Source organism: Ictidomys tridecemlineatus, chromosome 6 (genome assembly GCF_052094955.1).
Source record: "Ictidomys tridecemlineatus isolate mIctTri1 chromosome 6, mIctTri1.hap1, whole genome shotgun sequence".
NCBI classification, from domain to species: Eukaryota; Metazoa; Chordata; class Mammalia; order Rodentia; family Sciuridae; genus Ictidomys; species Ictidomys tridecemlineatus.
The window spans coordinates 10404499-10425565 of NC_135482.1; the positions used below are offsets into that span (position 1 = coordinate 10404499).

At 53.7% G+C, this 21067-nt stretch overlaps 1 protein-coding gene and 1 long non-coding RNA gene across 3 annotated transcripts; one reads left to right on the forward strand and one right to left on the reverse strand.

Annotated features, from left to right (window-relative positions):
* The first annotated feature begins 857 nt into the window (after positions 1–857).
* On the forward strand, positions 858–7123 carry LOC144378539 (apolipoprotein L3-like). The gene is made up of 4 exons (XM_078052808.1): positions 858–978; positions 1661–1751; positions 4461–4584; positions 6133–7123. Exons 2-4 carry the CDS (start codon positions 1703–1705, stop codon positions 7007–7009), a joined length of 1050 nt encoding a protein of 349 aa, XP_077908934.1. The 5' UTR covers positions 858–978; positions 1661–1702; the 3' UTR covers positions 7010–7123.
* On the reverse strand, positions 6017–20056 carry LOC120887646 (uncharacterized). 2 transcript variants are annotated; one of them, XR_013440298.1, is made up of 4 exons: positions 19910–20056; positions 19525–19668; positions 12224–12347; positions 6017–11537 (listed from the first exon to the last, which is right to left on the reverse strand). It is a non-coding gene; the product is annotated as an uncharacterized LOC120887646 (long non-coding RNA). The 2 variants fall into 2 exon arrangements; XR_005730966.2 differs by lacking the exon at positions 6017–11537 and adding an exon at positions 11861–12060.
* Between the last annotated feature and the right edge of the window lie 1011 nt (positions 20057–21067).

A 21067-nucleotide genomic window follows, 5' to 3' on the forward strand; every position in this document is an offset into this window, starting at 1 on the left:
CCAGTGGCTCGGGAGGCTGAAGCAGGAGGATCCCAAGTTCCAAAGCAGCCTCAGCAACTTAGTGAGACCCTGTCTTCAAAGTAAAATATAAATAGGGTTGGGATGTGACTCAGTGGCTAAACAAATAAATCTGCAGTCAAATGGAGAAGTAAAGGCTCAGCACCACATACAAACAAAGATGTTGTGTCCGCCGAAAAATTCTCTCTCTCTCTCTCTCTCTCTCTCTCTCTCTCTTTAAAAAAAATGGAGAAGTGAATGCAGTGTAAACTAGCTCCTGGGTAGTCACCTGCTGCCCCTCCCTCTAAAGCTGGTGGGGGTGGGGAATGGCCATGAGTGACATTTGCCCAGATGAAACAAACTTGATGGAAGGATCAGATTGCTTCTGGGGTCCAGTCCTTCTCCCAGCCCTTTTGCCACCGATGGCTTTGTGGCCAAGCAGTGAACTTTGTCCCTTCTCTGAAATGTGCCCTGGCAGGAAGGGGCAGGGGACTCTCCCAGGGAGGAAGCTGGAGGGCTTCTCGGAGGAAGCGGTGTCAGGTTTGGGTTTTGAAGGATGAATGAGCAGGATATTTCCAGGTGGTAGAAGCAGGTGCTCTGGGCAGAAGAGCCCAGGTAAGCCCATGTCCTGAGGCCATGTGGCGAGACGTTCAGCAGCAGCGATGCAGGAGGGATGCAGTAGCACCCGGGGCATGGGGGAGACTGTGAAGGGGTGGACAGCCATGCTGGGGGTGAGGAAGGGCGGGCAGGGCTGCCCTCAAAGTGGGTCAGCCAGGAGGTGGGTGGGGCCGAGGGCGGAGGCCGGCTGGCAGTGGGTCCCCGTTTGCACAGGAGCAGCTTAAAGTTTGCAGCTTTCAGTTTCAGTTTTCCTTTCCGGGGCCCAGAGGATGTGTCACTACCCAGAAGCACACTCTGCGACTGCATCCCCACAGCGGAGGACAGCTGGGTCGGGTGTGAGCTCAGCCAGGAGAAGACTCCTTGGTAAGTCGGGGGTATGATGGCCCCGTTTCCTGGTCCTCCCCATAGCTCTGTAAGAGGAGGGCCATTGTGCCCATTTTACAGATGAGCTCCTGGCAGGTCGGGAATCAGTCCCAGGTCCAACAGTGAGGCAGAGGCAGAGCCCGCGGGGTCTGACACTCCCCTGTCCCCTTCAGCAGAAGAGAGGGTGGGGACCTGCTCAGAGAGTTCATGAGGTTCCCTCGGGTGCAGCCCGGGCTCCATGGCCAGGGGACCCCAGAGGGAAGGTGACGTCAGCGGTGCCCCGTCTCTTTGGGGAATCTGGAGGTGTCCAGGTGTGTGGAGGAGGGCAGGAGGGCCCTTTCCTTGGGAAGCACAGAAGTTCCCAGACCCGGTAATTGCCAGAAGGTTCCTTCTGATTTTTCTTCTGTGCGTGGATTCTGTCGTCTCTCCAAGGCCGCCGCCTTGCTTGTCTTATCCTGTCCTTAACAGGACAAGTGGCCTCTGCCTCGGCCAGGGAGCCAGGGCAGAGGGAGCTGGAGCAAAGTGACTTTCTTTAAATAGTAGCCGCAGAGCCCAGGAGGCAGAGAACACTCTGGGTCCACTTGGCCTCTGCTGCCCGCCGACCGGGAACCGTAGGAGGCGGGCCTCTTTGCCACAGCTGGCTCCTGTCCCACCCCAACATGTGCCTCCTCCTCCCCTTCAGCCTGGACGCCGCTCGGAGCTGTAAGGAAAACCTCTCAGTGACATGACCGACTGCTGGACCATGGACCCAGACCCCAGCGAGGCCTGCCCAGGTAGCCTGGCTTCCCCTTCTCTGGCTGGTTCTTGCTGGAGACCCAGAACTGGGGTGGCTCCTTCGACAGGGAGCTGGCCTGCAGGGGAGTCAAGGAGGGAGCCCCAGAGACAAGTGGTGCCCCCACCGGCCTGGGCCTGGGGGTCCCTGCCCTCTCCTCAGGAGGCTGGACACTCTGCCCCCTCTCCCTCCACCCACCAGCTCAGGTGGGGCAGGGACGGAGCATGGAGAGGGGTGGACAGGGGCCCGGGGGCCTGCCCTCTCCTCCCCTGCCTCTGGCTGACCTGGGCCTCACCCATGAGGGGCTGCGCCCTCCAGCTCTGGTCCTGCACCCAGCTCTGCATGGGTCAGCGGGAGGAGTCACCCAGAATGTCACGGAACTCGACCCCATCGTGACCCTGGCTACCTCCCATCTGTGTCACCCTGAGCACCTCCCCTCCCCTCCCCTCCCCCGTAACAGGAGGACACTGGTTCCTTGTTGTGAGGATCTGACATAAGTGCTCCGTGGCCTGGGCCAGCACCTGCCACAGAGCAGGTCCTCCCTGACTGTCCTTCTCGCCCCTCCGCCTGGAACCTGACCGTCCCAGTGGGCCTGTGTGAGGGTCCCTGCCCGGCACTAGACACCCCCGTGTCTAACCAGGGGGCTGCCTAAGGCAAAGGCTAACCCGCAAGAAAGGAAAATCTGAAACTCAAACCAGAATAGAGCCACGGCCACCCCCACCTCAGGGGACTCTTCCCGAGTCTCGTTTTCTCAGAACTGTTTCCGTCCCCTTCCTCCATTTCCTTGCAGCCAAGTCAGAGCAAATGGCGCTTCAAGTAGAGCCTCCGGGAGGGGAGGAGGGGGGCTCCAAGGAGGCCTGAGGCCCTGGGCCGGCCTGGGCTGCTGGTGTCACTGGGGAGCCCAGGACAGGGAGAAAGACAAGGATCAAAGTGGAGGGGCCAGCCCCCCGGCTCGGCACCCTCCTGAAGAGTGCCCCCACTGCCAGTCCTGGGGGTCCTCGAAAAACAGAGGAATCCTCACTGCAAGCTGGTGTCCTTCCATAGCGTGAAACATTATCTTTAAATTTTAAAAAAAGCCCAGAGTATTGTAGGGACAGACAGGCAGGGCACCCAAGACAGCAGGAGACAGTGTTGTTTGGCTGCAGCCAGGTTCAGGGGGCACAGCGTTTGCTGTAACCAATCAATCCCCTGAACCCCGAGTTCAGGGAGTTTCAGAGTTTTATCCCCAGTGTGTAAGGGGAGGGCTCAGAAGCTCACAGTCTGCAGAAGTTCACATCAAAGCAGCTTTTTCTCTCACTGTTCTGGGCAAGTTAACCCTTCAAGGACAACACCCGAGAAGGGGAGAGCTTCTTCTCCCCTCTTTTTCCTCCCCTGCCCGCTGTTACCACGGAGCCCAGTTGTAACTTCTCATTTTAGGAAGGTAGACATCTCTGTGAAGCCCCGCTCACAGCCAGAGGCCTTGTTAAAGGATCTGTCTTTTTATTATCATATTTTACTTTTGCAAACACACTTCCACAAACTACTATACCAGATAAATGTTTGTGAAAAAAAAGTAAAGGGGCATCCAGCCCCTGTGGTGCTGACCTCTTCCAGGTCCGTGGCCAAGTGAAATAGAGCAACAGGAAAACAGAAAGTTTACGTCCATCGAGCTCTTCTGCAGAGACTCTTTTGCTGATAGTCCTAAAATCAGCCATGGTGAAGATGTGTGGAGAAGTTTAGTTAAGGTTTCCTGTGGCGTGGGGGTGTCCCTACAACAGTTATACTATAGTGTAGAATGCAGAAATCACCAGATTTTTTTTTTCCCTCAGTACTGGGAATGGAACCCAGGGCGTCCTGCCATTGAGCTGCGTCCCCAGCCCTATTTTGTATTTTATTTAGAGATAGGGTCTCCCTGAGTTGCTTCGCACCTTGCTTTTGCCGAGGCTGGCTTTGGACTCGCGATCCTCCTGCCTCAGCCTCCCGAGCTGCAGGGATGACAGGTGTGCACCACTGCTCTCAGCTGAAACTCTGTTTTGAAAATACCATGAACAGTATTTGACGTGCAGCAGGCATAGGGCAGCTGGAAGCTGTCACCGGAACATTCCACTGTCCAGCCAGAAAGGCTGCCCAGGGCCAAGAACACTTTGTCTCTCTGCAGAGCACCAGGGCTCTTCCCTGAACTGTAGTCTTCTTGGGCTCTTGTCACAGAATGCCCCAGGCTGAGCAGCTGAAGCCAAAGCCACTTACCTCTCACAGTCCTGGAGGCCAGAGGCCACGCTGCAGGTTTCTGGTGAGGCCTCTCTTCCTGGCCTGTGGAGGCTGCTTCTCACGGGTCCACATGGCCTCTCCTTGACACAGGGCTGGGGGAAGATCTGGGGTCCTGTGCGCTTCTTCTAAGGACACCAAGCCCATCGATGAGGCCCACCCCTGTGAATAGATCCATCTTAATGACTTCACTTCCTTGAAAGTCCTGTCGCCAAACACAGTCACTGGGAGTCAGGGCTTTAACTCATGAAGCTGGGGACACGGTTCAGTCTACAGCGCCAGCGACTCCACAGATATACCCCACGGGGACCTGGGTGTAGCTCAGTGGTGCAGTGCTTGCCTCGCAGGTGCAAGGTCCTGTGTGGGATCCCAGCACTGCAAAAAAAAGTACCCCATGTGGCAGCAGCCAGGACGCTATTTCCGCTCTGTCCCCCTGTCCCCTAACCGTGCTTTCTTCTCCCCACAGACAGCAAGAGCCTCACGGAGGACGCCATTGAGTATTTGCAGGGCGCAGTGAGCAGAGAGGACCTGGAGCTCCTGCTGACCGAAGAGGCCTGGGAGAGCCTCGTGGCTGAGGCTGATCTGTCCAGGTAGCTGCGGTCGGGAGCTTCCCCCTTCTGCCCTGTCCTCTCCTGGCCCCAGCCTATCAGATGGTCCACCACAATCAGGGAGGGTCTCCCCGCTCAGATCACCTACCCATGTGCCCAGTGTCTCCAGACACACAAGTGTGCCTCATCAATTTTCTAGACATTTCTTTTTTTTTTAAATACTTATTTTTTAGTTGTAGTTGGACACAATACCTTCATTCTATTTATTCATTTTTATGTGGTGCTGAGGATCGAACCCAGGGCCTCGCACGCATTAGGCGAGTGCCCTGCCGCTGAGCCCCAGCCCCAGCCCTTTTCCTAGGCATTTCTGAATCCAGCCTAGTCGACCACCAAGGCGTACAATCTCAAGTCCTGACCACGTGCCGTCCTCCCCGAGGACCTGCGGTCTCCATCCTGGAGGTTTATGGCTTTAGCCTCCAGTTCCTCTGGAGGTCAGAGATAGCACAGCAGCTCCCATCGGAGGTCACATTTGTTAAGCATCCTTTAATGCTTGGAACCAAAAGTGTTTCAGATCCTGGATATTTTTCCAGGGCGGGGCGGGGCGGTTACGGGGATTGAGCTGAGCCCCATCCCCAGCCCAATTTTGTATTTTATTAGAGACAGGGTCTCACGGAGTTGCTTAGCATCTCGCTAAACTGCTGAGGCTGGCTTTGAACTCATGATCCTCCTGCCTCCACCTCTGGAGCCATTAGTATTATGGGTGTGCACCCCTGGGCCCGGCTCTGGATTTTTTTGTTTGTTTTGGATTTTGAAATATTCACAGATATATACTTAGCTGTCTTGGGAATGGGACCCAAGTCTAAATGTGAAAGTCAGTTTCTTCTCTATACCTTATGTGTGCAGCCTGATGGTGATTTTATTTAACATTTTTAGCAATGCCTGCGTTTTGACTGTGACCCGTCCCATGAGGGCAGGTGATCCACTTTCTACCTGTATCATCAAGAGAGTGCTCAAAAGGTTGCAGATTTGGGAGCATTTCAGGTTTAGACTGTTGGATCAGGGATGCTCACCTGTATGGTCTTGAGGCTACAGTGTCCAGGCAAACAAAGCTATTCCTAGCAGGCAAACAAAGCTATTCCAGGGGCCAACAGATCGCTTCCCCATAGCTGAGGACAAAGGGAAGCCTTCTCTGGAGCAATCTGAGCCTTCCCTACACACTAGCATTCTCTGAATTAAGGGGCCTTGTTTGTTTATCTCCCAGTTCTCTTTGTTCAGATACAGAGCACCTGCTCTACAAATAGTTTGGTAGTGACGCCACTGACCTTGAGTCAGAAGGTGCTTTTTCAAATGCCTACCACTGAAGAGCATCTTGAGATGACTTTCACACATGCACCACCTTATTAAGGACCACAAAGTAACTATGATGTTCCAAACATGATTGGCATTGGAAGAAAAATGCTGTACATCAGTAAAATTCCTTTTCACTTGATTTATAGTAAAGGCTCTGAGGCTCATGCAGGACACAGCTTACTGAGCCCATTGACAGGCGAGCCAACGGCCTCTCTTAGTCACTGACCTTGACTCTTCCAGGGAGGAAGCAGATGCACTGCACGAGGCTCTGAACAAGCTTAGAGAAGACATGGCTCTGGAGGACAAGGACATGCTCCAAACCCACATGCAGGACAGGGAGAGGTTCCTGCAAGAGTTTCCGCAGGTGAAAGCGGAGCTGGAGGAGCGCATAGAGAAGCTCCGCGCCCTGGCAGACAGGGTTGACAAGGTGCACAAGGACTGCACCATCTCCCACGTGGTGGCCAACTCCACCGGTGCCGCCTCTGGAGTCCTCACCATCCTTGGCCTGGCCCTGGCACCTGTGACGGCAGGAGTCAGTCTGGCTCTCTCGGCCACTGGGGTGGGGCTGGGAATCGCCGCTGCTGTGACAACTGTCTCCACCAGCATCGTCGAGCATTCAAGCACTGTGTCCGCCACAGAAGAAGCCAGCAGCCTCATGTCAGAGAACGTGAGCAACGCGAAGGCCGTTGCCCAGATCGTGGGCCACAATGCACCCAAGGCCATTTCGTTGACCAAGAACTTCATCCAAGTACTGGGCGACATTGGGAAGCACATCCGGGCCATCAAGCTGGCCAAAGCCAACCCCCGCTTAGTATCCAGTGCCCGGCGCCTCATGACCACCGGGAGAATCTCAGTCCGAAGTGGCAAGCAGGTACAGAGAGCCTTTGGAGGCACTGCCCTGGCCATGACCAAAGGGGCCCGGATCATGGGTGCAGCCACCGCAGGTATCTTCCTTCTGATGGACGTGATCGACCTCGTGAAAACGTCGACGCATTTGCATGAGGGGGCAAAGGCAGAGTCGGCTCAAGAGCTGAGGCAGAGGGCTCAGGAGCTGGAGGAGAAGCTGCAAGAGCTCATCCAGACCCACGAGAGGCTGCAGTTGGACCCGTCGCCATGACACTTCTCCTCAAGCAGCACGGAGATCAGGGGACATGTGCTGGACAGAGGGATGCCTGCATGGGGCCGTTTTATTATGTGGGAGAGAGACAGAAATAAAGTCTTTGAAACTGAGTGTCAAGGCGTTTGGCATTCCTGTGGCTGAGCACAGCAAGACAGGGGTTAATGCTGACAGCAAGTGGGTCAATAAGAAGGCAGGAACCCAGAGTCTGAAATCAGGGTCAAGGGCTGGGATGTGGCTCAAGCGGTAGTGCGCTCGCCTGGCATGCGTGAGGCCCGGGTTCGATCCTCAGCACCACATACAAACAGAGATGTTGTGTCTGCCGAAAACTAAAAAAAATAAATATTAAAAAAAAAATTCTCTCTCTCTCTCTCTCTCTCTCTCTCTCTCTCTCTCTCTCTCTCCTCTCTCACTCTCTCTTAAAAAAAAAAATGAAATCAGGGTCAAGAGGGGACAAGAATGTGCAGGGAACAGGAAGAGTTTATCTTGGACTAAAGAATACTTAGGAAGCCAGGTGTGGTGACACATACCTACAGCCCCAGCTGCTCGGGAGGCTGAGGTGGGAGGATGGCTTGAGCCAGGAGGACGAGGCCAGCCTGGGCAGCAGGGTGAGATTCCATCTCAAAAGAGAAAGAATAAGTGCGGGGGCTGTGAACAGAGAGGAGGTGGGCAGCAACAGGCAGGGAGACACCAGGAAAGCCAGTTGGCCGCAGCGGGGGAGGGACAGCTGCTCCAACACTGCCCCTCCCAGAGCCCCACATCCAGCAACAGGCTTTCCCTGGTGGACTCTGGCCTCGTCTTTCCAGGATCTGTTCACCCCTGGTTTATCTCACGAAGGCAGGGACTTTTTTTTTTTTTTTTGGTGAAGGCGTGTACTGGGGATTGAACTCAGGGGCCCTCGACCCCAGAGCCACATCCCAGCCCTATTTTGTATTTTATTTAGACACAGGGTCTCACTGAGTGGCTTAGGGCCTTGCCATTGCTGAGACTGGCTTTGAACTTGCGATCCTCCTGCCTCAGCCTCCTGAGCCGCTGGGATGACAGGCATGTGCCACCACACCCAGCAGGCAGGGACTTCTTGATAGTGACAGTAGTGATGGTGGTGATGGTGGTGGTGGTGTTGACAGCAGAGTGGGTGAAGTGCAGGTGGCCAGGCTTCACTAGGGCCAGGGTGCACTGAGGGACCAGGGAACGCCCAAGGAACCTCCAGACGCAGTATTGTCATATGGTTGATCTGGGGGTCGGGGCGGGGGTGAGTGAGACCAGATTCGAGGAGTGGGTTAAGGAATCCTGTAGTGTCTCGCGATCAGCCAGCTTGGGGTCAAGAGACAGCCTCCCTGAGCCTCCGTTTCCTCATGACTTTGGGAAGGAGGTACTGGACAAGAGGACATCCCAGATCCATCCGGCTCTTTCCAGTTCGTGTTCTGTCTTCTGTGGTTCAATAAATATTATATGATTGATCCAGGAAAATTGATGTAAAAGAACTGATGGCCATAGGTCAAAGGTGCCCTGGCCAAAGGAAGAGTCAGAAGATCCAGGATTACAGAGGGTAATCTTTTGGGGGTTTTCTGGACAGAAGTGTGGTCAAGGGTAGCAGAAAGACCCGTGGATCCCCACCACCTGGGTCAGAGGGAAGGGGCTTATGTATATAGTGGTCAGGATGCGAGTGGCTTCATCCAAGCCAGAACGAACCTGGTTTTATCTCAAGCCAACGTCAAAGACATCAGGCACATTCCCAGCACTGATGGAATCTGATAGTAAATCCTACAAACCGCTCTAATGGTTTATCTACAGTGTGCCAGGAAACTGTGCAGGGGAGACAGCCACGTTTACTCCAGGGAAATCGTAGCAATTATAACTCAAGTTGGCCGTCAAGTCAGCCTGGGCCCGCACCCTAATGTGCTGAACCTTTGTGGGTGGACTCCTTGGCTCACCTGGGCTCTGTGTGCCTGACTTCCTGTCGCAGGCCCCAAATGGCGATAGTCAAGACTCCCTTGCTGTGGCTTCCAGCAAGTTATTTTTAGTCTGCAACCATGCTTGCGAGCATGCGCTCACTTATGTAACCCGTAGCCCGTGTGCCTTCTCTGTTTGCCCTGCACATAAAAAAAGCCTATGGAAGCCGGCACAGTGGCCCACGCCTGTAATCCCAGCGGCTGGGGAGGCTGAGGCAGGAGGATCTCGAGTTCAAAGCCAGCCTCAGCCATGGTGAGGCGCTAAGCGACTCAGGGAGATGTTGTCTCTAAATAAAGTACACAATAGGGCTGGGAGTGTGGCTGGGTGGTGGAGTGCCCTGAGTTCAATCCCTGGTGCTCCCCCCAAAAAAAGACCTATGGAAGGAGTCATGGGCTAAATGCTGGAGCTGGAACTGGAGAGTGGGGGCTGCTGACATCTCTGAATAAAGACTATCTACTATCCCAACGGCACTCACGTCTTTCTTCACTGCCGGGATCCCGGATCTGTTTCCCAGGGTCTGAGCCTCCATCCAGAGGCTTCCCTTCCCCATGAGCCTTCTCCCAGGGCCTCAGGGAGCAGGTCCTCCATGGCCTCGCTCACTGGCTCCTACTGTCCTGCAGGCCCTGCTGGGTCACCTGGGGAAGGAGGCTCAGGCGTGTCTGACTCAGGCTGAGCATAGGTGCTCCCTCCATCCCGCCTCTGGGCCTGGATTGACATGCAGCACACGAGGTTGATCAGTTCAGAGGGGGCTGCGTGCAGGTGTGCAAGGGGGTCAGAGGTCGAGGGACAGAGAAAACTGGACAGCAGACGTCCTCATCTGAGATGTCCTCATGATTCACCCAGACCCCTGCAACAGCTTCCAGAATGGCGTTTCTTATGGCAGTGCCCCAGGCCCTGCCCATCCTCCACACTTGAGTCTGTGGATTTGATTAAAAGCACCTGCGTCCAAGTCTTCAGTGGCTTCTCATCACTCAGCACAAAAGACTCCAAACTTCGGGCTGCTTAGAGTAAGTAGCCTGTTGTGGCCTGGGGTCCCCACAAAGCAGAGCCGGAGCCAAGGCTCATGCACAGGGGGTTATTTAGGAACTGGTCCTGGGAGCAGGACGAGGGACAGGGAGGAGCCGTGCACAGAAGGAGGGAAGAGAAGACAGCCATCTGCTCACCCACCGGGTGACTAAACCTGCCAGGACCTTGTGGGGAGCCTGCAAGGACTGTCCTCGACATCCTCCTCCCAGGAAGGAGGGAGGGAAACTCCTGTCTCCCGTGGGCTTGCCCCTGGGGCATCTGTGTTTCCACAGAAAGCCTGTGAGGGCCATCCCCGAGCCCAGAGCAGGAGCCAGAGACAGAGGGTGGCAAACATCTGGTCACTCCCAAGGGCATCCAGTGCCTAGCAAGTCACGGTTCAACTGTGAGGTGTCCCCAAAAGCTCACGTGAGACAATGCGAGAAGGGACAGAGGAGAAAGGATTGGGGGTGACAGCCTTAACCCAATCAGTGAGTTGGGGATTAACTGAGTGGTCACTGGAGGAAGGTGGGTGTGGCTGGAGGAGGGGGTTCACTGGGGCGTGGCTTTGGGTGTAGATTTGTATCTGGAGAGTGGGGTCTCTGCTTCCCTCTGCCACACTCTCCCCATAATGCTCAGCCTCACCTCCCGCCCCAGGAACGGAGCCGGCTGTGGGGAGCCACCCTGAATGATTCGCCCCTTCCATGCAGGAGCGAGAGGCTCTGACCGGTCCCTACCTTTCCTAGGCACCTGGACGTTGTCCCCATCCAGGAAGGCATGTCTTCAGACGTAGGTGTGTCACCATAGGGTGGAGCTAAGCTCACCTGTTCCTTCGAATCCTACCCCTTTGCCCTGTTTGGCATAGAATGTTCCATGGAAACGCCTTTGTGTGTCCCCTTATCTTGCTCTGCCTTTGGGTGTGGCCTCCCTAGATGTTAGTTACCTGCTGTCAGCAGACATCAGAAGCTAGACTCAGCCCCCTGACACCTGACCCCTTGCCTCATGTGAATGGCTTCTCCTCATAAAAGGGTTCAGCACCTGCTCTCTCTCTCTCGATTTCTCTCTTTCTGCAGACCCCTAAGGTCAGAGGAGCCGTCACCGTCACAGGACCCCAAAGAAAAAGGTAACTCTGTCTCTTGTGAGATCATTTCATCCAGCCCAGTTCCCCTGGAGTGACCCTGAGTGTTTTTGTGGCGTGGAATGTGACAGCCGGCTGTCTGTGGGCTGAGACCTCTGAAACTGTGAGCCCCAAATAACCTTTTCCTCCTCAACCATTGTTCTGGCCACGTCTTTTAGTCACGGCGGCAAAAAAGCTGACGAAAACACCCTCCTCCGCCAGCCACAGCCACCCACCTCACCTGCCCTGGTGTCTGGCCGTCAGTCCTTAGAAGACTGTCACTCCTTCACAGATTTCACCTGGGCCTTGTGTCAGCGCTGTCCCCCAGCCCCTCCCCCAGCCCTGAGAGTGGGCATTCCGCTGTGATAACTGGGAACTCGCTTCAGCTCCACCGCGATGCTCTGATGCTCGTGTTAGTTCGGCTGTGAGGTGTCCCCCCAAATCTCACGCGAGACACTGCAGGAAGGGTCAGAGGAGAAATGATTGGCGGTGAGGGCCTTCACCCAGAGAGTCACTCCCCTGATGGGGATTCACTGAGTGGTCACTGGAGGCTTCTCGAGCCACAGAAGTAGAGCCCCCCCCCCCTGACCCAAACCCAAAAGAGCATCTATTGAAAGGGAGCTGGGGTGACTCGGAGGAGGGAGACAGAATGAGGTCTACACAAGCCAGGAGCCGGGCGGCCCACACCAGAAACTAGTGGTCAGCCCTTGTGATCCGCCGGTTACTGGTGAGTCCTGCTTCCCCGTGTGAAGGGTGGACATTGGAGGAGCAGCCGCGGGGGGAGCCGATGAAGCAGGTTTATTTAAAGGGGTCACATAGACTTCTCGCAGGAGGGAGAAGGGGCCACAGCTGGTGTCCTGGTATCCCAAGAAGCGAGGTGCTCTGCCCTCTTGTTCTCCTGCTTGTTCCCCTTATCTTTCTCCTTCCTGCAGACATGACTGGGCCCAGGAAATGCTCGGTGGGATGGCCAACAGGTGGGCTGAAGGGGGAAGGGCAGGAGGGAGCTGCCAAAGGCGCACTAACAACCTATAGCTCCCTGTAGGGAGGGGCAATTCCTGGGACAGGGGACCTCGGCAACAGGTTGGGGGAGTAGGTTCTTGATAAGATCCCTCAGGGGACAGTCTCCAACTTCCCAGACTCACTCAAAATTGGCCTCCTTGACCTGACAGGACTCGACTTGCCCATCGACCTGGCTGCCTGTCGAATTCTGGCTTCACTTGGAGGCTGCATCCGATGGCTTTGCTCCAAACGTCTTGATTTCAAATTCTCGGGAAACAGAATAGCTTGGGTCAGGTGACTACTCTTGGACCAATCAGGTCAGGGGATCAAGAAGGGAGCAGCCACATTTGACTATACACAGTTAAGCTTAGCTCTCAGACATCTCTCAGCGTCCCTCTCATGTGACCAAGGTTGGCTCTCCTCCCCTCCACGGGCCCCACACTCCCAAGTGCAACAGCAAACACACTTGCCCCTTCTCCAGTTTAGATACACCCACGTCAGTTCCCTCTTCTATACCTTGAAATTTTGTCACGAGTGCAGGAACTCAGCATGTCTCTTGCTCCCCCAGGACCTCCTATCTTTTGGGGGGAGGCCAGCAGGGATTGAGCTCAGGGGCACTCAACCACTAGGCCACATCCCCAGTCCTATTTTGTGTTTATTTAGAGACAGGGTCTCACTGAGTTGCTGAGCGCCTCACTTTTGCTGAGGCTGGCTTTGAACTCGCCATCCTCCTGCCTCAGCCTCCTGAGCCTGGAATTACAGACATGCACTATGTACCTGACTAGTAGCTCCTATCTTAATATTTGTGTGTGTGTACGTGTGTGTGTGTGTGTGTGTGTGTGTGTGTGTGTGTGTGTGTGTGTAGGAAACAGTAGAGGCTACAGCTGCCACGTGCCATTGCTACCACTGATAAGGATCCTTTCCCTGGTCATTCCACGGAGCATTCCTCTTAATCACGGACAAATTCATTCCCAGGGGGCCTGAGCCTCTTGAAGGCCTTGCCTTAGTAAGATTCTGGAATTTTCTATGAACTTTTACTACTTGTTAAACTAGTACAGGAAGGAATCTTAAGGGATCCCTGGAGTCCTATAAATACTCCTTCTGCACTACTGTGTAGCCACATGAATCTCTTGAGGATCAAGATTGATTAGCAACAATAAGTGACCTTATTGTTATTTCCCATCAAGTAGCCTGAAGAGCAGATATCGTCAGTTCAGAAACCATTTTGCTGGCCCTGAGGGAGGTATCTAGTCCTGCAGATCTCAGAATTATAGGTAGCGAAAATGAAATATCTGAGAGTGGCTCATTGTGTGCAGTCACAGAGCTTCTGCCCACGTCTTAACTCCTTCACACCCAGATTCATCAGTTGTGGCTACGGGAGAAAAGGTACCAAATCCAGGAACAGATTCAGAGCACCGCGCATCCCCAAGACAGCTCCCATTCTCGAGGTGTCTTCTCCCAGCTGACAGGGGGCTGAGGCCCTGTTTTGGTCACAGCTTTTGCACTGCTGTGACCAAAACTCCCGAAAAGAACAACTTAGGGGAGAACAACTTAGGGGGCTCCTGGTTGCAGAGGTCCGTCCACAGATGACTGACTTCATTGCTGGAGTGAGGCAGAACACCGTGGTGGAAAGACCCAGCAGGGGAAAGCTGCTCTGTTCAGGGCAGGGTCAGGAAGAGAGGGAGAGGACGAGGCCAGAGGAAGCACAACCCCCAGTGACCACCTCCTCCCCACCCCTCCTGCCTGCAGTTACCAGCCAGCCAGTCATTCAAGCCAGGACGGGCTGGTGACGGTACAGCTCCCACCGTCTAACCATCTCACTCTGATATTCCTGAGTTAACAGGAACTTTGGGGTGACACTTCACCTCCAAACCATAACAGTCCTCTTCAGGCCATTCCAGTGATATCCAAGGTGGTCACTTCCAAAGCTGAGAGTCACCAGATGTCAAGTAGTCAGCTTGACCCAGTTGCCTGGTGACAGAGCCCATTTGGAAACCCCTAGTGTGTCGGGGAAGGCGGGAGACCTGCAGCCACAGGCATCTTACCCCCTTGCTTATTAAGAGTCCCTTGATAGGGGAGCTTCCAGCAAGCACAGGGGGGCAGTGGTGTTTTCTAGCTCTGCCTCATTCTGAGAGCTCCATCCATATGCCTCTTCCCTAAATATCTTTGCCACCAAGCCTCCATGTCCTTCCAGAATACTGAGCTTGCAGCCAAACCTCAGCTGTTACCTAGGAAACCATGCAGATCCTGGCCTGGGGATCCTCTTCTGTGGGCAGAGTGGGCCTCAATTTTCTGTTGTCACTGGGAATACCCTGGGAGGTGTTCTAGCCATCCAGTCCTGGCTGAAGCTGGTGTGTTGGGCAGAATGTCCAGCAAAATCTGAGTGCTGAGCACTGAGCACTGAGTGTGAACATCTGAGTTGGGCCCTCGGGACTGGTCAGCGTGGTCATCATTAATTCTCTAGTTATTTTTGCAAGTCAGATTGCCTCCTGCAATCAAAGGGGACCACTGGAGCAGGTGGGTGTGTCACAGGTGAAGACTGTACCCCATCTCTTCTCCTCCCCCCAGCTAGGAGAGAGAGGCTGGTCCCGCCTTCCTCTGCCCCCCCCTGCTCTGGCATCCTGACCCCTGGCACCAGACCTAAGCTGGCTAACCCGCTGCTCCCACATGGGACACTGGATCTGAATCTCAGAACTGATTCTCAATGGCAGCAGCAGGACTTCCCAGAGGCAGATGGTAATGAGGCGACCCAGGGGTGGAATCTCAGGGCTGCAGAGGCAGGACTGCGGCCATCCTGTCTGCAAAGCTTGATGCTTGTGCCCCCGGCCTTTGGCATCACGTTGCTGTCTTGGTGTCTGCGGACTTCCTGAACCTGCTCTTCAGGATCCTGCTGGCCCAGGGTACCTTAGGTATCATCCCATCAAATTTCCTACTATTATTTGCCATAGGAAACCAGAACTGGTATCTTCGTTTATGATCAGGAAGGCAGATTGGTACATGCCAAGAGCTGGGGGCTGTATTCATTTGCTTCCTTAACAAGAACACCTTAGGAATGGCAACTCCAGAATTTCAGCCTGACAAGGTGAATGAGCTCCATCTTGGCTTCCAAGACTCATGGCTGCTGGGCACTGGGTAAGCTGGAGGGAGAATCAGTGTCACGGGAATCTCTGCTCCTGTCCCTTTGGCGCCGCCATTTCTAGGTCCTTCAAGCACTGGTGTTGAATTTGATTTAAATATTTTGGATGCCAGGCTGTGGTGGCACACTTGCAATCCCAGCTGCTCAGGGGGCCGAGGCAGGAGGATTGCAAATTTGAGGTTGGCCTGGAAAACTTAGGAAAACCCTGTCTCAAAATTAAAAATCCAGAGGGGTTGGGGATATAGCTCAGTGGAAAAGTGTCCCTGGGTTCGATCCCCATTACTGCAAAAATATGAAATAAGATAAAATATGTAAAAGGACTGAGTGTAGCTCAGTGGTGGAGTGCTTGCCTAGCATGTGTGAGGCCTTGATTTCCACCCTCAATACCACAACAATATGTATATATGAAGTAATAAAAATAAGACTTCGGTAGAGTTATAAATCGCGAAGACTTCCACTTGGCCGAGCTCACTAGAACAGACCCTGTTCTGAGTTTGTGAACACTCTGCAGCCTTCAAGGACACCAGTGCCAGTCACCCTCTCAAGAACCTGAACAATGGTGGCCAGGGAAGGGTAGGGTTCCCGTAGTTGACATTTTCATTTGTTCCTGTCCGCCCCCTGACCAGCAGACAGCAGAGGCACTGAGTCTTCCTGGGCCAGGAATTCATGCAAATTTGGCCAGGATCCCCAGTCCTAGGTACGTGGCCGCCTTTGCAGGGTCAGTTACCCGAGGTTCCTCCAGATGGGACAATGTTCTCATGGTGCGTGACAAGGCTCTTCTCAGATTCTGGCCTCCCTCCCTGCAAGGACTCTGTCCTATGACTCAGGTGTCTGAACTGGGTGGGAAGCAGGACGGTCCAGCATGATTCTGTCTGGCACATGCTCACTAGATTTGGGATCTTACAAAGTAAGTGGCCATCCATGAGTCCTCTTATGGGGAATCTCTGCCTGCCAAAGCAGCCCTGACCCCCAGTCCAACGCCTGCCTGACCACCCAACACCATGCCCACGCTTTCTGTTCTTCGGAATGTCAACTGCCTCTCCAGAGTTGGCCTCGTGGAGTTTCTCCCACCCTAAAGAGATCAGGCTCCCAGCCCCTTGTGCTGGTCTAGAGAGCTCCCTTGACCATCACTCCTCATGTCCAAGGAGGCTCAGTGTGGCAGGAAGTCCTGGGAGACAAATATGCCATCCTGTTTACTGCTCGCTCGCTCGCTCTCTCTCTCTCTCTCTCTCTCTCTCTTTTTTTTTTGGAACCGGGGATTGAACCCCCAGCCCTGTTTCGTATTTTATTTAGAGTCAGGGTCTCACTGGGTTGCTCAGCTGACCCAGCCTCCCAAGCTGCTGGGATTACAGGTGAGCGCCACGCGGCTGCCAGCTCCGGTTCATTTTGGTTCCTCCCCTTCCTTTCCCCCTCCCTTCACTGTTCTTCTCCCTCCCCTCCCCCTTCCTCTTCTTCCTTCTCTCCCTCCTCCTCCCCTCCTTTCTCTCCCACCCTTCCTCCTCCTCTTCTTTTTTTCTTCTTCATGCCAAGAACTCTCTGGCTTTTGGGGGGTCCCAGAGAGGTGGCCAGTCTTAGTTAATGGTCGCATAGCCGACCCGGGCACAGCTGGATTCGCCCAGCTGCTGGAGCTGAGCATGGCCGTGGCCTTGAATCCAGAGTTACCTTCCATCCTCTTTGTTGATTACCCTCAGACTCCACCCCACAAATTGCCTCCGACGTGTGGAGCTCTCGGAGTGAATTAGGCTGTTGTCTTGGGGTGCGTGGCTTCCAGTCTGCGCTCGGCTCCGGGGGCTGCACTGACTTCGAATCTGGATCTCAGTGGTCCAGCAGCAGAGCGAGCTGAGCAGGTGCCAGTGGACGCCGCACAGCAGGGAGCCCTTGGGTATGGGCTGGAATTGGGATTCTTCAAATCCCCTCAGAGATCCTTGTAGGAATTTTCTAGATGCAACTTGTGGTAGGCTGAATAACAAGCTCTAAAAATGCCCACGTCCTCATCCTCGTCCTCAGAATCTGTGATTATGTTACCTTAAAATAAAAGGAACTTTGCCTATGACGTGATCCAGTGACGGGTCTGGAGAAGGGAGGTATCTGGGACAATTTGGGCGGGTCCAGTGTCAACAAGGGGTTCATCCAGGAGGGTCGGGGAGGAAAAGGAGATGTGGTGGCAAAAAAAGGAGGCAGAGAGAGGGAGCGAGATGGGGAGGTGTGGGCGGCTGGTTCTGAAGGCGGAGGAAGGGGCCATGAGCCAAGGAACACAGGTGGCCTTTAAAAACCAGAAAAGAGCTGGGCACAATGACCGCCTGTAACTCCAGCTACTTGGGAGGCTAAGGCAGGAGGATCACCAATTTCGAGGCCAGCCTGGACAACTTAGCAAGACCGTGTCTCAAATAATGATGATGATGATGATTAAAAACTGGAAAGTCAGGGCTGGGAATGTGGCTCAAGTGGTAGTGCGCTCATCTGGCGTGCGTGCGGCCCGGGTTCGATCCTCAGCACCACATACAAACAAAGATGTTGTGTCCGCCGAAAACTAAAAAATAAATATTAAAAAAACTCTCTCTCTCTCTCTCTCTCTCTCTCTCTCTCTCTCTTTCTCTATCACTCTCTCTTTAAAAAAAAAAAAAACTGGAAAGTCAGGGGATGGATTTTCCCTAGGAGAAATAGAACTTCTAACACCTCAATTTCAGGATTTCTGACCTTCTGAAGTACAAGGGATTAACTTGTGTTGGTTCAAGCCACTACATTTGTGCTACTTTGTTATAGCAACCACAGGAAACTAAAATTCAGGAGTGCCCTTTAAAATAATATAAAAGATCTTGAGGCTGGGCTTGGGGCTCAGTGGTAGAGTGCTCCCCTAGCACGTGCGAGGCGCTGGGTTCAAACCTCAGCACCACATAAAAAATAAATAAATAAAATAAAGGTATTGTGGCCAAATACAACTAAAAAAAAAAACAAAACAAAACAGGGCTGGGGGTGGGGCTCAGTGGTCGAGTGTCCCTGAGTCCAATCCCTGGTACCCCCTCAAAAAAATATAAAAGATCTAGTGAGGATTAAATTCATCCTGAAAATCTGAAACCTATATAATTGATCTCCAAATTTGTGTTTTTGTTGTTGTTGTTTGGTACTGGGGGTTGAACTCAGGGCACTGGACCTCTGAGCCACACCCCCAGACCTATTTTGTACTTTATTTAGAGACAGGGTCTCCCTGAGTTGCTCAGCGCCTCGCTTTGCCAAGGATGTTTAAATTCGACATCCTCCTGCCTCAGCCTTCCAAGCCGCTGGGATTATAGGTGTGCACCACAGTGCCCGGCTTCCAAATTCTCTTTTTATAGGAGAATCTTTCAGTTGAAAACTATAAAAGCCAGAATTTATTTCCTGCCTTCAGGAAAGTTTTGAAGACTTCAGCCCAGCATTTGTCCAAAACAACTGGCCAGCTCCAGGTCCCAGCATTTCTCTTCCCTTCTATGTGGCCAACAGGAAGCAGGTGCTGCCAGGAGTGGGCGCACGTGGCTCCGCCCCCCTCTCAGCCAGAAAACCCTTCTAAACAGACCTGCCTGCCTGAGGGTCCTGGTCTGCACACACTGTAATCCGTGTGCCTAGGAAGACCCTTTTATTGCAAGCGGAATAGCAACAAAATAAAACAAGACAAAAACAAAAACAGGAACAAAACCAGACACAAATTAAAGATTTAAATAATCCTCGAACTCAAGAATAGAGGCATTTCCTGGAATAATCCAGAGGGAAATCTTATAGGATCAAAGAAACACACAGCTGAGGGTACCCCCGTGCGAAAACACACACACACACACACACACACACACTCACACACACACACACTCTCACACACACACACGCACACACACACACACACACACTCACACACACAATCTTATAAACAGGCTTTGGGAAGAGCAGGGACCCAGAAGGCCGGAGGGTCCCAGCAGGAGTTCCTGGGCTTGGGGGGGGCGCAGCTCTGCAGCCCTGGGCCTCTGGGTGTTTCCTTCAGGTTTTCCAATTGCCCAGGGGCCTTAGAGCCCTCTCCTGGCTGAGGGTCAAAAGGACTGCATCTTCAGGGAACGGTCCCGAGCTCCCTGATTTGGGTCCTTCCTCCTCACCCCCGGGGAGGCCTCTGCCCTGGGCCTGCCACCCTTCCTGGGGAGGGGCCCAGCCTCTGAAGTGGGTGGCTGTGTTCTATGAGTGGGCAGGGCTAACTTTCACCACCCCCTCCCATCAAGGGCTCCTCCTCCCACCAAGCACTCTGGCCAGCCTCCCTCCCTCGGACTCCCCCACCCCGTCCTGTCTCCTAACCTGCCTCTGGTTCTGCGCTTTGCCGCACCTGGCACTGTGTTGGGGCCTGGTTCAATGACCGGCTGTCCATGGCTCCACAGGCAGAGCTTCTGCTGCTCCCAGGCCGGAGTCCCCTCCAGGACAGAGGACCAGAGGGTTTGTGCGCTGGAGTGGAGGAGAGCAATGCTTTGGAATGTCCCCCACCTTGGTAAGCCAGTGCCTCTTGTCCCCATCTGCGTGGAGACCACAACAGGAAACCCAGGAAGGGAGGAGGGTGCCCAGCAGAATTCAAGGAACACAGCTACACCCAGAGCCTGCGCACGTTGGCACAACTCTTAGGCCGAGAGGAAACACTCCCACAGGCTGGGGTTTGGGGGTCGAGGGCAAGGTGGGGTTCAGTGCTCACAGAGGGGCTGCAGCAGCCAGGACTGGGGCCAAGGCAGAGAGCTGATGGTCGAGGTCGGGGCCACTCGGCTCTCTCCAGTTCTGCAGAGGCTGCACTGTTATTCAGGCTTCCTGATCGCAGCCAAGGAGGGGCAGGGGTTGAGTTCCACAGCACCCCGCCCTTTCTGCATCCTGTTACACACGCAGACTGAACTGCAAAATCTCTTCTGTGACCATCGCTCAGGGGTGATGGTCAGGACCGCCCACCGTTAATATTGGGAATTGCTAGTGGCTGTAGATCAGACTCCCCAGATTCTATTCTTTATCTTTTTGGGGAGTGTCTTCCTCCATCAAAGAGGAGTGGGGACAACCTCTGAGACTGATGACCATGGGACTTGGGAGCCACCTTCCCCCATCATATGGAATCAATAGGAATCTGGGTGATTCCTTGTGTTGGCCTTAGCCCCTGGACAACGGCCTTCAAGGATGGGCAGCTGAGTCAGTGAACAGCCTGGAGATTGGGGCCCTGATCATCCAAGCACAGTGCTGTCCCCATCATCCATGAGGTAGTGAAAAATCTTAGTGGAATTATTAAAGTCCAGCAGCTAAGAAGAAGTTTAAAGTCCTATATCCAGGAATCTTGTTGCTCAAAGGATCAGGGAGAAGTGGGTTGGGTTAAAAGTTGGATTTGGGACTTTTTTAAAATAGAAATTCTGGCAAAGTCTAATAAGTCTAATCCCGGGACATGGAAGGGTGAGCCATTGACGGAGCTGGAGAGAGAGGGATTTCCTGAGAAGGTTGAGGTTGCAAACAGACTGAGCAGATGTGACAGGCTGGCTGCCCCCTCCACCTGTTCTTGAGTGGGACTAGGCAAGACAGGTGTGGAATCCCGGCTAGATCCAGCAGGGGGCAGGATCCAAAGATGAAGGGTCCTTCTAACTCCCACGAAGGAGCTGGGATACAGGAAATGATCAAGAGGCACTTTCCAGAGGCAGTGGAGAGTAGTTTTATTAGAACCACGGAGGAACAGTTCAGATGTGTGCAGATTTGCAGATTTGACTAGGGAGATCAGAATACTTCAGAAGTTAATTCGTGGATTTTGTGAGGATTCAGAGGGAGACGGGGAAGTAGGAATGGCCTGCACGTTGAGAAGTTTATGCAGGAGGATGGAGGGGTGGAC

What these genes read in the sequence shown, in the direction of transcription:
- LOC144378539 (XM_078052808.1), top strand. Translation starts at nt 1,703, where the DNA reads ATGACCGACTGCTGGACCATGGACCCAGACCCCAGCGAGGCCTGCCCA. An exon ending in CCCCAGCGAGGCCTGCCCAG is followed by an intron (nt 1,752 to 4,460) that starts GTAGCCTGGCTT and finishes TTCTCCCCACAG; the next exon opens with ACAGCAAGAGCCTCACGGAG. An exon ending in GCTGAGGCTGATCTGTCCAG is followed by an intron (nt 4,585 to 6,132) that starts GTAGCTGCGGTC and finishes TGACTCTTCCAG; the next exon opens with GGAGGAAGCAGATGCACTGC.